This window comes from Egretta garzetta, unplaced genomic scaffold, assembly GCF_000687185.1.
Source record: "Egretta garzetta isolate BGI_Z169 unplaced genomic scaffold, ASM68718v1 scaffold45, whole genome shotgun sequence".
In the NCBI taxonomy this organism is placed as follows: domain Eukaryota; kingdom Metazoa; phylum Chordata; class Aves; order Pelecaniformes; family Ardeidae; genus Egretta; species Egretta garzetta.
This window is the reverse complement of record NW_009260028.1, coordinates 6,300,118-6,313,097: the sequence shown is the minus strand read 5'-3', so window position 1 is coordinate 6,313,097 and position 12,980 is coordinate 6,300,118. Positions and strand designations below refer to the sequence as shown.

Sequence of the window (12,980 nt, the reverse complement as noted above, 5' to 3'; positions counted from 1 at the left end):
GAAGGGGAAGGGGAAGGGGAAGGGGAAGGGGAAGGGAAGGGAAGGGAAGGGAAGGGAAGGGAAGGGAAGGGAAGGGAAGGAAAAGCTTTGGGTTTGATTAGTAGTGATTACTGGTGACTAAAGCAAATCACAAAAGTAGCAATGGGTTTTAATCAAATTTAAAGGCAGAGTCTTCTTCCTTCCTGGGTCCAGTTGTTTATAATCATTTTGTATTTGAACGTGACATCTTGCTCCTTCACAATTTACAGTGACCAAAGGAAGGATATTGACAGCGTGGGAGAAGTAAATTGTGAGATGAAATCACCAGCAAAAATGTCTGTGGTCATATATGCCTGTCCAAAGTATGCATTTGTGGGGGAGAGCAATCTGTGTGCTGAAGAGTCACAACTGCAATGATGCTCTTAGGTTACAGAGTAAGTTCAGCTAGGAAATACTTTAGCTCTAAGTCTCTACTTACCACATGCTAACTGAACATTTCAGATGCTTGTTACACATCCAAATTTGAGCAGGCATTCACGTGCAGGGCAGAGAACACACCTTTAACCCAAGCACTCCTCCTCTGCTCAATTCCTACATCAAAAGCAGAGGGGACTTTCTCCAAGGAAAGGGTGTTGCAACCACAACTCTGAGAAATATTTTATTTCTCTATCTCATCTTTGAAGCAGCTGAGATCTTCTCTTAGTGGAAGAAGAGGGAGAGGTATATGAAGGGAGAGGAAAGGAGGAATGGAACCTACCTGACAGAGACACCCATGGTATTTTTGTCCTAATCCGGTATTTCTGATAATTTTTTCCAAAGCAAAGAAAGATGAGTATTTCTAAAATTCTTTAATAGTATTATGCTGTTACTCTTCTAGTTAAGAGACATTTCTAGATGTGTTTTATAGTGCTTGATAAACATTTGACATTTCTTCTGTGTTTGCTTGCTTTTTTTTTTTAAACTCATACAGTTGCATGTAATGACCCTAAAGAGCCACTCCATAAGGGTTGGCATGGCTGCAGTTGTGCAAAGTGGGAACAAATGTGCTTACCAGGAATGACAAAAGAGAATGTTTTCTTCATCACTTTGACATCTTATGCCAGCATCTGGCTTGTTCGGCATCTGCAACTGGATCTAGATCCAGCTCAAAATGCTGGAGCAAGATGCCTGAGTTTCGTACACACCTCACAGCATGAAGGTCCTCCCCACTACTAGGTGCTCTGGGGACCCGTTTTGCTCGTTGGCAAAGAGTTACACGGAAAGACCATGACGCAGCACAGTGTTTAAACACTCCAAGCACGTAATTAAATTCCAGTGAACTTTCAACAGTTGAGTTTGAAGCTGAGGTGCTGGTCTCTCTGGCTTTGATCCAGCAAAACACTTCAGTCCATGAATACAACTTTACCACTGTGAACAGTCCTATTGGCAAACCAGTTGGAGCTACTCATCGCTTAAAGTTAGGTATGTGTTCAAGAGATTTGTTTGATGTGGCCACTGTGCCCCACAGTAAGTGCTGTTTTGAACGAGGGCCTTAATCCAGTTTACCATGTGGTGCCTTCTTGGCGTTGCTGATTGCCTACCAGGCAGCCTTGCTCGCTTAGATGTGGACGCCCTCATTTCAGAAGCAATGTTAAGCACTTTTAAATGCCACTTTCTCATGATAAAAATTCAGTGATGATTTGGACAATAATGTAGTGGTAGATTTACATCAGAGCACTCTGGCAGTCAAACTGTGAAATTACAGGATTAGGGGAGTCTCGTAAACATCTGAAAATACTGCATGTGCAGGCACACTTAGGAGATACACAGCTAATCGCAAACTGCTAGTAAAAATGTTGTCCACTGCTTTTGGTAAAATCCTGCTTATGTTCTCTTCCGTCTTCATGCCTCACCTTTAAATGCAGTGTAACTAGAATTTTGTCTCTTGTGAGGTTTCAGCCAAGTGACAAAACATAAACCTCTTTTTGTTAATTGAAGGGGAATTCTGAAACAGCTAAAGGGGAAAAGCAAACTTTTTAGCATGCTTTTTCTGATCTTCTTCCTTCCAAAATGTTCTAGGAACCCAAATTTTCAAAAACCGTGGTTGTTCAAAAAAACTGTGGGGTGTGCAAGAGCCACCAAATTTATTGCTGGTAAACCAATCCTAATATTCCAGTGCAACCACCTCGGGCTGTTGAAACCCAAACTGTGGCAGGACCACTGCCCATGCATTAGGGCACTCTTCCAAAGTATAAAACTTCGCTTGTTCAGATTATTTAACCTAAATACAAAGAGAAAAATAGGAAGGTAACACTTATGTTTTCTTTTATAAAAATGTAACTCATGAATATCAGGCTGTATGAGATTTAAGGGATATTAAAATTTGCTAGCAAGAAAGAGATACATTAGTCAGCTGTTCTGTATTGTGTCATTTAAAGCGTATTTGACTCTTAGGCTTTGTACCATTAAATAAATAGTTTTTACATAAAGTGTCTGCAATCAGTTGGTACAGTCTAGTATTTTGAAAAAGTAAAGCCGTATAGGCCAGATTTCCAGGCACATAAATCCAACTGAACTCAACACAAGTACTTTGGACAAATAAAGATATTACTATACAATTTGTTAGTATTATGATCTCTTTCAGCTTCTCTAGGATACTAGAACTCATTTAACTTGGATGCTCATGTTAGCTGTTGTCCAATGTGTTGTTGAAAATGACACCTTTGTGCAATTATCTCTACTATCTTAAAAATATTGGATAACACTCTTGCGGTAGTTTCAGATGTGATCAGATGGTAATAAATTAGTATACTGTCCTATACCTAGATAACAGAAATAATTATTAGCTATAAACACTTAAATAAACAAAACTCTACTTGGATAAATGTAACCGTATACCCCAAACATTTACTGAGGTATCTCCCTTTGTTTTGTAATAATAGTGGTAGATGTCACGTTACCCACCAGAGGGAGCTCATACAGTCAAATGTAAGGGTATCTAACACAGACGTAAACTAATGAGAGCTATTTAAAGGGTTATAAACAGATTGAAGCACATTTTTAGCAGTTACTGCATAGCTGGGTGTAATTTATATTAGCTGGGAACTGTTATGTGGGGTTTTTTTCTTTGAAAGAATACGCCTTTTTTGAAATTCTTTCAAAAATAAGTGTTCACATTCTTCTTGGTGCAGATGGTAACTTCATCATAAGGAGGTACTATTTCATATGTGAGTAGTGGGCTGCTTTTCTGATTAGAGACACTACCAGAGAGCAAGCTCTGGCATTTAGAACGGCATTTATATGAGTACATTTGAATGTGCTTCTGTCCTCCACGAATACTAACACTTGCCTCGTATTCTTTTGTACTGACATCTAGTCAGTAAACCTACATACTGACGTACTTGCAGAACATGAATACAAAAGGGTTTGACCACAAGACAGTCAAGGTTTTTAGCATGTAATGTTTTTAAATGACGTATTTGCTTTTGAATACTCTTAAAAATTCAAAGTGGTCGATTTATTTCAGCTATCCAAGCACAGCAGAGAAATGGGACAGGCAAGAATCAAAGGAACAAGCTGGGGAGAGCACTACGATGAAATGGCTGTGGAGAAAGTCTGTAAGCAAAGGCAAATCTGGGCTGTGCACTGAGATGTGTCATACACTTGTATGTAGGAAAGTCATAAGACAGAAGCGGAAGTTTTTTGATCACAGAACACGTCACTATTCCTTCATGTGGGTAAACTGGGGATCTAGCTAATAAAAGCACCAAACTCTACTTGTGCAATGAAAACAGCAAAAGCCCCTTAGTGGGGATGCATTTATTTCAGTAGAAAAGTGCTCTAGCTTCAGTGTAGTTTTTACTATACATAAACTATTTATCAAGGCTGTCATTATTTATCTTTAATACAACTTCAGCAGCTGGCATTGTATTGGGCTTGATGATCCTGTTGGGTCCCTTCCAACTCGAGATATTCTATGATTAGTGGAATATAGTCATATACTGGTACTGGTTATTCCTCTTTCTATAGAAGAACCATCTGCAATGCTGGAATGAGCTTTATTGCCGTATAGCTCCGCTGATACTAGAAATATTAGACAAAAACATAACCTTAGAAGAAGTAAATGTTCCAGTATAAAATGTTTATGCAGACTAGACTTGGAAAAGCCTTGGGAAACATCCAAACAAAAGCTTCTTAATTTTGAGCTAAGGATATCCCGCTGGTACAAGCCATAAGAAGCAAGAAAGCAAGCAGTTAAGGCACACAGCTCTCTCCCGAGTTCCTCTTCCTTGCCGTAACTACTTCCTTTCCACCACTTACAGTTCTCATATCACTTTACTCGTTCTGAGCACCCAAGGCACAGTCTGGCGTCTGGCCACACATTTTTTACATCAGCACACACATCCTCATTTCATTTCCCTAATTTCTGTATTAACACTTAATATAAAATTCAGACAAAAAACCTAAATCCACAGACCACCTGCTCTCATATTTTCCTAAACTATTCAGAGACAGCAAGCATGGCTCACAGTCGGCACCTGCACATTGGCAGAGTGCCTTGCTGCCCTGTACCAGCACTGACTCACAAAACATCGGGCGATTGTTAAGGTTTGGAAACCATCTCAAGCACATGGTGATCATCAGACCACGTCATGAGATCGCCAGTCAACTGGGCCTCAGCTTGGGAGTGATGCTGCTTACTCAGTAGGCGGTAACAGATGCATGGGTTGTGGTTGGGGGGCAGGGGGGATTAAAGGAACTGGGGTTTAGAAGAGGGAACTGATGACTGGCGTGTAGAAAAACTGAGTGACGCGTATGCTAAATCTTGTGCTTTCTACAGTTTAAACCACTGGACTGTGCAGTCTAGAAAGTCTGGGTTGAGGTTAACAGCAATCTGTGAATTATTGTCATCTTTCATTCATATGGGTATGAGTAACATGTGACGTTCCTCGTAAGGGGCACTGAAGAACCTAGAGGTGATTGGCACAGTGCCAAGCAAGGTAGACATTTTTTTCATTCTTATAAAATAATCGGCTTCTTTGAATTTAAAATGTCCGCTGCACAGTTTTGGTGTGCATCTGAAGGACTGTCTCAGTAACTCCCAGCTGAACACTGCAAAAGCAAGGGATGCAGTGAAAGAATGGGTAAGGTCAAGGCTGCCTCTGCAACTCTGCCTTGCTTCCCTCCCTCCCTCCCTAATGTGCACTGTGGTACAGTCGTGCAGTCACAATGTCTGGTCTTGTCCCAGAAAAGCCCAGCAAGGTGGACAACGGGGGCCAGCTTTTCGGTACTTGTTCAGCAATAGCCCTGGGCCTTCATTCTACATGTTTTCCAGGCCTGTCATGAGGACAGTTAATAGTTTCATCATGGTTTTTCCAAGGATGTCCATCACTATGTTATCGATGCATATACATGCCAGGACACTAACAGGAGGGAGAAGACCCTCAGGGCTGTGGGTGCACACATATATCTGTGGAAGTATGCGCATAGGAAAGAACAGTCATGCCAGCCTCCAAGTTTTGTCAACTCCCCTCACACTCCTGCTGGCCAGGGCCCATGCTCCTCCTGCTATGTCACGGCCTGGACCAACTTCCTTTCCCTGTGACCCTCTTCTTTGGTCACTGCACGTTGGGTACCTTCCACGAGAAGAGAGGCAAGGCTCCTCCAGACAACAGCCTCCCCTGCTCCTCTAGACACTTCTGTCTTGTGTGTGGAACGGGCAAAGGATTTTATGTAAGGAAAAACGCCAGCTGACTCCACGACTAAGACTGCGACTGGCTCGCTCTGCAAGGCGGTCCGTGACTGGAGCTTGAGCAGCAAACGGACATGTTGCCGGAGCTCCCCAACCACACAGCCCAAAGGAAGGCTGAGAACACCTCTGTGCTGTACCCTTGCGTATTCGTACCCGCTATGAACAGCGTGTAAATCCTCACAAAGGCCTAGATGGCCATAAAGCCTCTGGGGGGGAAGGTGACACACTTCCAAAGGTTATTAATTCACAAAACCAGCCAGAATAAAGATAATCGTGGAAAGGGAAACCTTAAAAAAATAAAGCCGCCAGACCCAAACCTGCAGGCCCTTATCTTCAGACTTTTCAAATGTACAATCGCCCTAGCCTCCGTTTACAGGACTCAAGACTACATGAATCATATCCTTGCTAACTGGAATGCTTAAATTGAGCTTGTTCAGCATTTGTTACCATGGAAGGAAGTCAGTTAGTAATAATAGGAAATGGACAGCACAGGTCCTGCTTTGCTAAACCCATGTACTTCACCAACTGTTTTCTTAAGCAGTCTGAAGGAAAGGCGTTTGTCATTGCAGTGGCATGCTTACTTTTGCCATCCTGAATAATCTGGACAGTAGCAAGAAAGACACCTTATCTGTGTAACAGACTGTGCGTATGTAGCTGTAGGCATTTAGCAACTTCTGTTGTCATCCAAGCTTTTCACGTGCTTTTCCTTGCCTCCTGACTGCTGGTGAATCGTGAGCCTCAGACTGCGCCGTTGTTTTGCTGAATACAGCTGCAGTTGTATCAGGCTGTAGCCAGAAGTTATAACATTGAGCTTGATCTGGAACTTGAATTGCAACTTGAACTCAAAAGCTGAAACTGGCTTCTAAGTCCTTGGATGAAATACGATGTAAAACCATCTCCAAAATAATTGTAAAAACCACATTTTTACAGTGCTTTTACCTAGCTAGCAAAACAATTTAAGGTCTCTCCTTAAATAACAGAAGGACACAAATCATATTATCTAGTTGTAAAATACAGCATAAATATGACAAACCAGTATTTTCTTAAAAAACTTAATTTCAGCTATTGAGTCAGCAGAACAACACAGTTCAAAGTAATATCTAGAGAAAAATTCAGCATGTCAAAATTGGAGATTTATTGAATATGAAAATGTTTATCATTATTATGCTCTTGATAAAAAAAATCAAGAGATGAATTATAGATACAGTGGTTACCTCTCAGAAGGCTGTTCTAGCCATTTTTACTCTTTTCAACATTTGAATGATTTTCTGGGTTACGTTGACTTTTCTGCATTTTCATTTCACTGCCTATGAATTTTTTTTGAAAATTCCATTTATCTTCCCTCCTGTCTCTGAATCCCATTTCGCTGCTATTTTTTCTTTAAAATTTTTTTTTCATGAGATAGATACTTTAATTTTTCTTCCTTGGAACTTCTCTTTCAGTTTTACTCATTTGGGTTGTGATGCAATTTCTCTGAGTTACTATTCTCAGGCACATGAGCATCCATGCTGACAGGCAAATACATTGATATAAAGCAGTTATTTTTTACTTTCACCATAACTAAAACGTAGGAGGAAAATTTGATTGCAAATAGCCACAGTCCAGATTAAATACAAATCTCTGACTTCAATTAGTTTGGGATGTTTTACGAGTTCCATATTTAGCCATCTGGTAGCTGGACCACATGACAGATTCAGTGTCTGTAGACCTGTGAAAAAGTTTCCTAGAGACTTCCACACTGTTCCGTCTCTATAGGTTAGAAAAGCCATATTCCCTGGCTACTCTCAAATGGCTGTCTCTCACAAATGATGCCCAGCTCCCCTTTTCTACGTGACTTTGGCTCTCCCTCAGGTTTTTCTCAAAGAGAATCTGATATTGTTCTGACATCTGAAACATAATGGCTGCACTTAAATAGAAAATTTTGAGTGAACAAAGTTATCTGTAAGTACGGTTCTGCTGTCTGATCCATCCGCATCCAAAGCCAGTCTGCTAACGAAATAATTTTATGTACTCTGTGCAGTTTCCAATGAATTAATTGAAATCAGCAAGCAGACTGGCTGATGTTTTCAAAGCTAGATAGAAAAAAATCTGTGACTACATCCACGAATTAATTTTGAAGAATAACAATCCTGTTGTTCAAAACACAACACAGACAAAAAATAATATATCCCAGATTCCGCAGTGTCCTGTGCTCAAAGCAAAACCCTGACATCTCTACAGGGTGCATTTGCCATCAGCACAAAACTCGGACAAGGCTTTTCCAGTGCTCCCAGGCTTGACAGCCCAAGCATTTCGTATTTTTTATGGTTTTTTTCTTTCCAACTTTCACAAGATATGTCTGAAAACTGGACCCCGGGATACCAACATGCTCTGAAAGAGGAACGAAGACAGTGTGGTGCTGCCCGTGGAGCATCCCAGCAGGACACACGTGCCTTAGAGCGGTGATTTCCCTTCGTGTCTCAGCACTGGCCAGGGTAAGGGAGGAAGCGGGGCCGGGCAAGTACAGCGGCTCAGGAGGAGAAGAGGAGGTGAGGCTGTCCTCTCCCGCTACCTCCTCATACTCTCCTACGGCAGCGTCAGGTGCTTGCAGTAACGTGGAGCCTCTTTTCGTGCCTGTGCTGCCGGGAATACTGCAGGACTGTAGGTCACTAGCACAGAGAAATCAAGGGGCAGCTTGTGGGTTTTTCTCCCCTTTTTGCTGCCGGAATTACCGGGGAACATTTTGGTGCCAAAAGACTTCCCCGGCAATTGTTCCGACTAACATAAAATCCCCGTTTTATAATAGTTGAGTGATAATAATCAAAGCTAAAGTGCTGGCAGAAATCGTAAGTAAGTTCATAGTTTTCAATTACTAAGACACATTTCAGTACTAATGACACAGGAAGTTGAACTCCAACCTCATGAAGATGTAACAAGCTGCATCTGTCAAGCAGAGTTAAAAATACCGGGTGATTTAAGAATATTCAGAACATAAAATGGCTTTTCTATATCCGCTTTTAATGAAAAAAATACTGTATGAATAGAAATGGAAGTATAACAAAGAATTTTCAATTGATCTAGGAAAATACAGGGATAAATAGAGCAAGTAAATCTACCATTTTAGTTCCAGGTTGTTTGTATATCACGGGACTCCTGTCCCTACTTACAGCCACTTATGTTTCAAAACAGACCAGGAAATAAGAACAAAATATCCTCATGGTACTTTTGCTGACATATTCTCAGTTGAAACTATGATGGTAGTATTCATATACTAATTTTTCATTTCTTGCATGCCAAAAAGTACAATGAAAAGACTCTCAAGCTATCTGCACGCTTGAGGAAGGAAAGTTTGATCTCATCTGTTTCCTTTTCATTTCATAACTTGCAAATTATTCCTGGCAGTACACTTGTTTGATAACAAAAAAATTATGTTACTTCGATTTTTAATGTGCAATTTCTCGGATTTTATACAACAATGTAAAGTTTACAGGGATAATAAAGCATAGTTTTTACCCATGAGGAGATCCATTTTAAGATAACTTCCAAACACTTTAGGCATGAGGAAAATAATTTAAAAAATCTTCAGCAACCTAAAATTAACATACATGTATTCCATATATTAACATTGTCCCTGCTGTATGCCTTAGTATGGTCCAAATTCCCAACAGAGAGACTATTTATATCATTTTCTAGTGTGTCCATATCTTCTTAAATTGGAAGAAATATGTTTAGAAGAGAAACCTGATCTACTAGAACATATAATGGGGATAGATTAACTTCAATTATGTTACTTGAAATAAAATATCCATTATATAATGGATGAAATATCCATTATATTAAGCTACTGGCTGGCAAGCATTAAGTCAAATATAGACTTCTACATAATCTGTATCTGTAGTAAAGTATTATAACATATTAAACAGACCTTTATTTTAAAATCTCTTTCCAGCACAGGACCAATCCTGTATTAACTGCCTCACATCAACCAGTTGAGAGTTATGAGGACCCCTGTCTTTTTTGGTACTGTATTCTGAGCTTTTCCAGTTGCTCTACACACTGCGTCTGGGCCAGCTTCAGCGTTCGGTTCTCCTCTGTCAGTTCTGCGTACTCCTTCGCCAGCTGAGCAGCATCCATGCTTTCTTTTTCCACTTGTTCCAGCCTGGCAATCAGCTCCTTTCTGACGATTATGAGAAAAAAAACAAAGATTAAAAATGGCAGCATGCAAAAATTTGTCATCATGTGTTGGGTTAGAGCTGGACTATGGGTTGTTAACACGGTATTACTTGAGCTCTTGTGAAACAGAAGCCTAGAAAAATGAATTTGTTAGATTCCTCCTTTTCCCTTTAAGAGATGAAGCTGCCAAAATCTCCAATAGGTTTTGCTGTTCAGTGACAAAACCCACAAAATGCTGACGACCTTCAATTATCTCTAACTTAAGTAAGAGTTGAACATGCAGTTCACAGGGGAGCATCAAGTTCCTGGAGACCGCATGGTAATACTTTGCCTGAAGAATAACAATTTATTTTTCTCTCAATACCCAACATATTTGAAAGTGAGCAAGGGGGTTCTTTTGTTTGGTTGGTTAGCTTTATCAGTAAATCCTGTGAGGTGCACCTGGTGTCCTTTTTTCTGCTACAAAGACAAATGATTCTAGTAAATACTGGGCATATGAATCCAAACTACATATATTGTTTCTGTAATGTGTTTCTGCTCAGACCTCAGCCCTACTGCTGAGGCAAAGTGATAGAGCTGCAAACCTGACCCCTCCTGGTCTTTTTAAGATCAGGCACTGGAGGACTCGAGCTGTTGGTTCTTTCTGGTCGGAATCACGCAGTGCCCTGGATTCCCAGAGCTGGCCAGGAGCTGGAGTCTCCTGTGTAGTATCAACTGAAATTACCTCAGCAGAAGTTAAGATAAAAGAGGTCTTACAACACATTGAAGGCGTGAGTAACTCACAGAGTATCTAATCACTCCCCACTTAGTTACCCAGCAGGCTAGCCTGGCCCCTTGGGGTTGTTTTTTTTTTCCCCTTTAAGTCAAATCATTTATTCACCCCTGCTACAGGAAGTCTCTTCTAAAAGATTCTTAGTTCTTTTGATCATTCTAGCTCAGAGATTAGTTAATCCTTAACTGTTCGTAGCCCCATGACTTTATTTCTCAGTCATGTCAAAACAATGCTCGCCGATCACCAGTGGGAAGATGTAATGCCTTCAAAGTGGATAGCTTCTGCCGCAGCCTTTAAAAGGAGCCCTCTCGTCAAGCTAGCCCAGCGCTTTCAGACAGGAAATTCCTGCAGATTAGATATTCTATCATCACAGGTCAGCGAATTCATGAAATGTTAACTTTTCGGTATTTGCCGATTACTTGCATTACTTACAGCTGCAAAACTACCACTTATAGCAGCAAAACTGTAAGCACCTGGGTTTTGAAAAATGCTTCTATCTGGCCTTCTTTTAGGATCAGTTTGATCTTCCTCTTGTCTTTACTGCAGCTTTCAGTGACAGCACAGTTTGCCCACAGTTTAGCTGGCTGTTTACAGCCACAGTTACTGCAGTTCAAGGAGTCACAAGTTAGGAGAGACCCCTGGCATGCTCATTTCTCTCAGCTGTGTTTCCCATAAAAAAAAAAAAAAACAAATAAAAGAAGGGAAAAGTTAGCAGCCCTTGCAGCAGTTTTAAATCATTCAAAGTTGTAGAGTATAGAAACCCTCCTGTAGCTAAAGATGTTGGCTTTGTTTCATACCACTGAGGTAACGCATAGCAGCTATGCTGCAGCAAAGCCTCTTCTTCCTATCACCAGGTGAAAGATATATTCAGTCAGGCCTTCAAGGGAAAACATCAAGTGCGTATTTTTGTTCAGCAGAATTCTATTAACATTTGGCACAATACAGTTGTAAAAATTTTAAAAGCGGCAAGCCATTAACAGATTCATTTCTCTTTGCTTGGGCCATGCTAGCTCAACCAATTTGCAAATTGGCCAAGAGGAACTGATCTTGCTAGACAGTTCGATATTCCAGCTCCTATTAATGGAACCATAGGCCACAAAGGAGTAATTTCATGTATGCTTTAGAGAGCAAAAAACAAATTTAGGGACAATGATATTTTACGAGTCCAGCAGCTTTAATCACTTCAGTCTCTTGGGGCTTCCTCTCAAAGATATTTGTCTCTTAGGACCAAAAGAGAGCTTCGGCAATATTTCTTTGCAATTATTCTACTGGTGCAATGCTGGACTGAAGGATTAAATTAAGCTCTTTCAAATTACAGACTGTTGACTTGGAAGTTTTCCAAACAAATTAATTCAGAATCATTCTTCCTTACTTTTCTTACACTTCTGAGGTTCTTCAAGGGAGATGCAGTGAATACCCTAGGAAGTAATCAGCATCTTAAAAGCAGGCAAACCTTCTCCATGGGGACTTTTATTACATGTAAAAGAAAGGTACTAACTACTCTATTTGGACTTGAGCCAGGAGCGGCACAGACTGACAGTGTACAAACTCAGACAGCTCTATTAATGAATGTCAGTCCCGGTTTGATACAATGAGGCTACGTGCAGGCATGGCTTTCATGCTGCTCTCCAGTAACACTTACGCAGCCCAGATAACTTTCTTTTCCCCCCCTGGGATTTAGTTTTGCTATTAAACAAAATATAAATGCATTAAGATCAAAAAGTACTCATTGCTGTAGTCCCCGCTCCAGGACCTCCCTTGCAGAAAGCAGTTTCCTTGCACTGAAGTAGTAAAATTGCCCGCTTCTGAGTCAGCAGAACCTACTTATTCCCTTCCCATCAGGATCAACACCTGTTTACAGGGTAGGGTGATGTTTCAGGCAAATACTGCCAGCCTGTCACTGAGATCTAAAATTAGAGTATCAGGGAATTGCTAAATGTTATGAATGGCGTGGTTTACGAAGCTCACAAAAGGATGAGGACAGTAACTAACATTTGGTTCTGATCTAATCCAGGATTTGAACTTAGCTTCCAGAGGTTAAAGAACACCACAGTAAGCTCTTGCACCACCTAGCCTTTGTTATGGATGCTTAATAAATAGATCTAGCGCTGTGTAATCTGTGTTTTCTGTTAATGGTTACCCTGAGTTTAAATATTAACAGCATTGATAAGGTATTTTCTAAAATGGTGCTGAGGTACTTGAACCCTTTTTCAGGGAGGGGCTGGGGTGGGAAGAGAAGACCAGTGTGATTTGCATCATACACCAATAAACCACAAGCCATACCAGAGCAGAAGAAAAATGCAGCATGGTCTTAGGAAAATTATTTCTCTTGTCCTGGCCTTAATA

General features: G+C 40.7%; 1 protein-coding gene across 1 annotated transcript in view; it reads right to left on the bottom strand.

Moving 5' to 3' along the window:
* Positions 1-9,685: 9,685 nt before the first annotated feature.
* The window catches only part of MAP3K7CL (MAP3K7 C-terminal like), a 28,878-nt gene continuing 25,583 nt past the window's right edge, over positions 9,686-12,980 (bottom strand). Inside the window, exon 5 of the mRNA XM_009640960.2 lies at positions 9,686-9,866. Within this exon, the coding sequence (XP_009639255.1) occupies positions 9,686-9,866 (181 nt within the window). The remainder of the gene's footprint in view (positions 9,867-12,980) is intronic.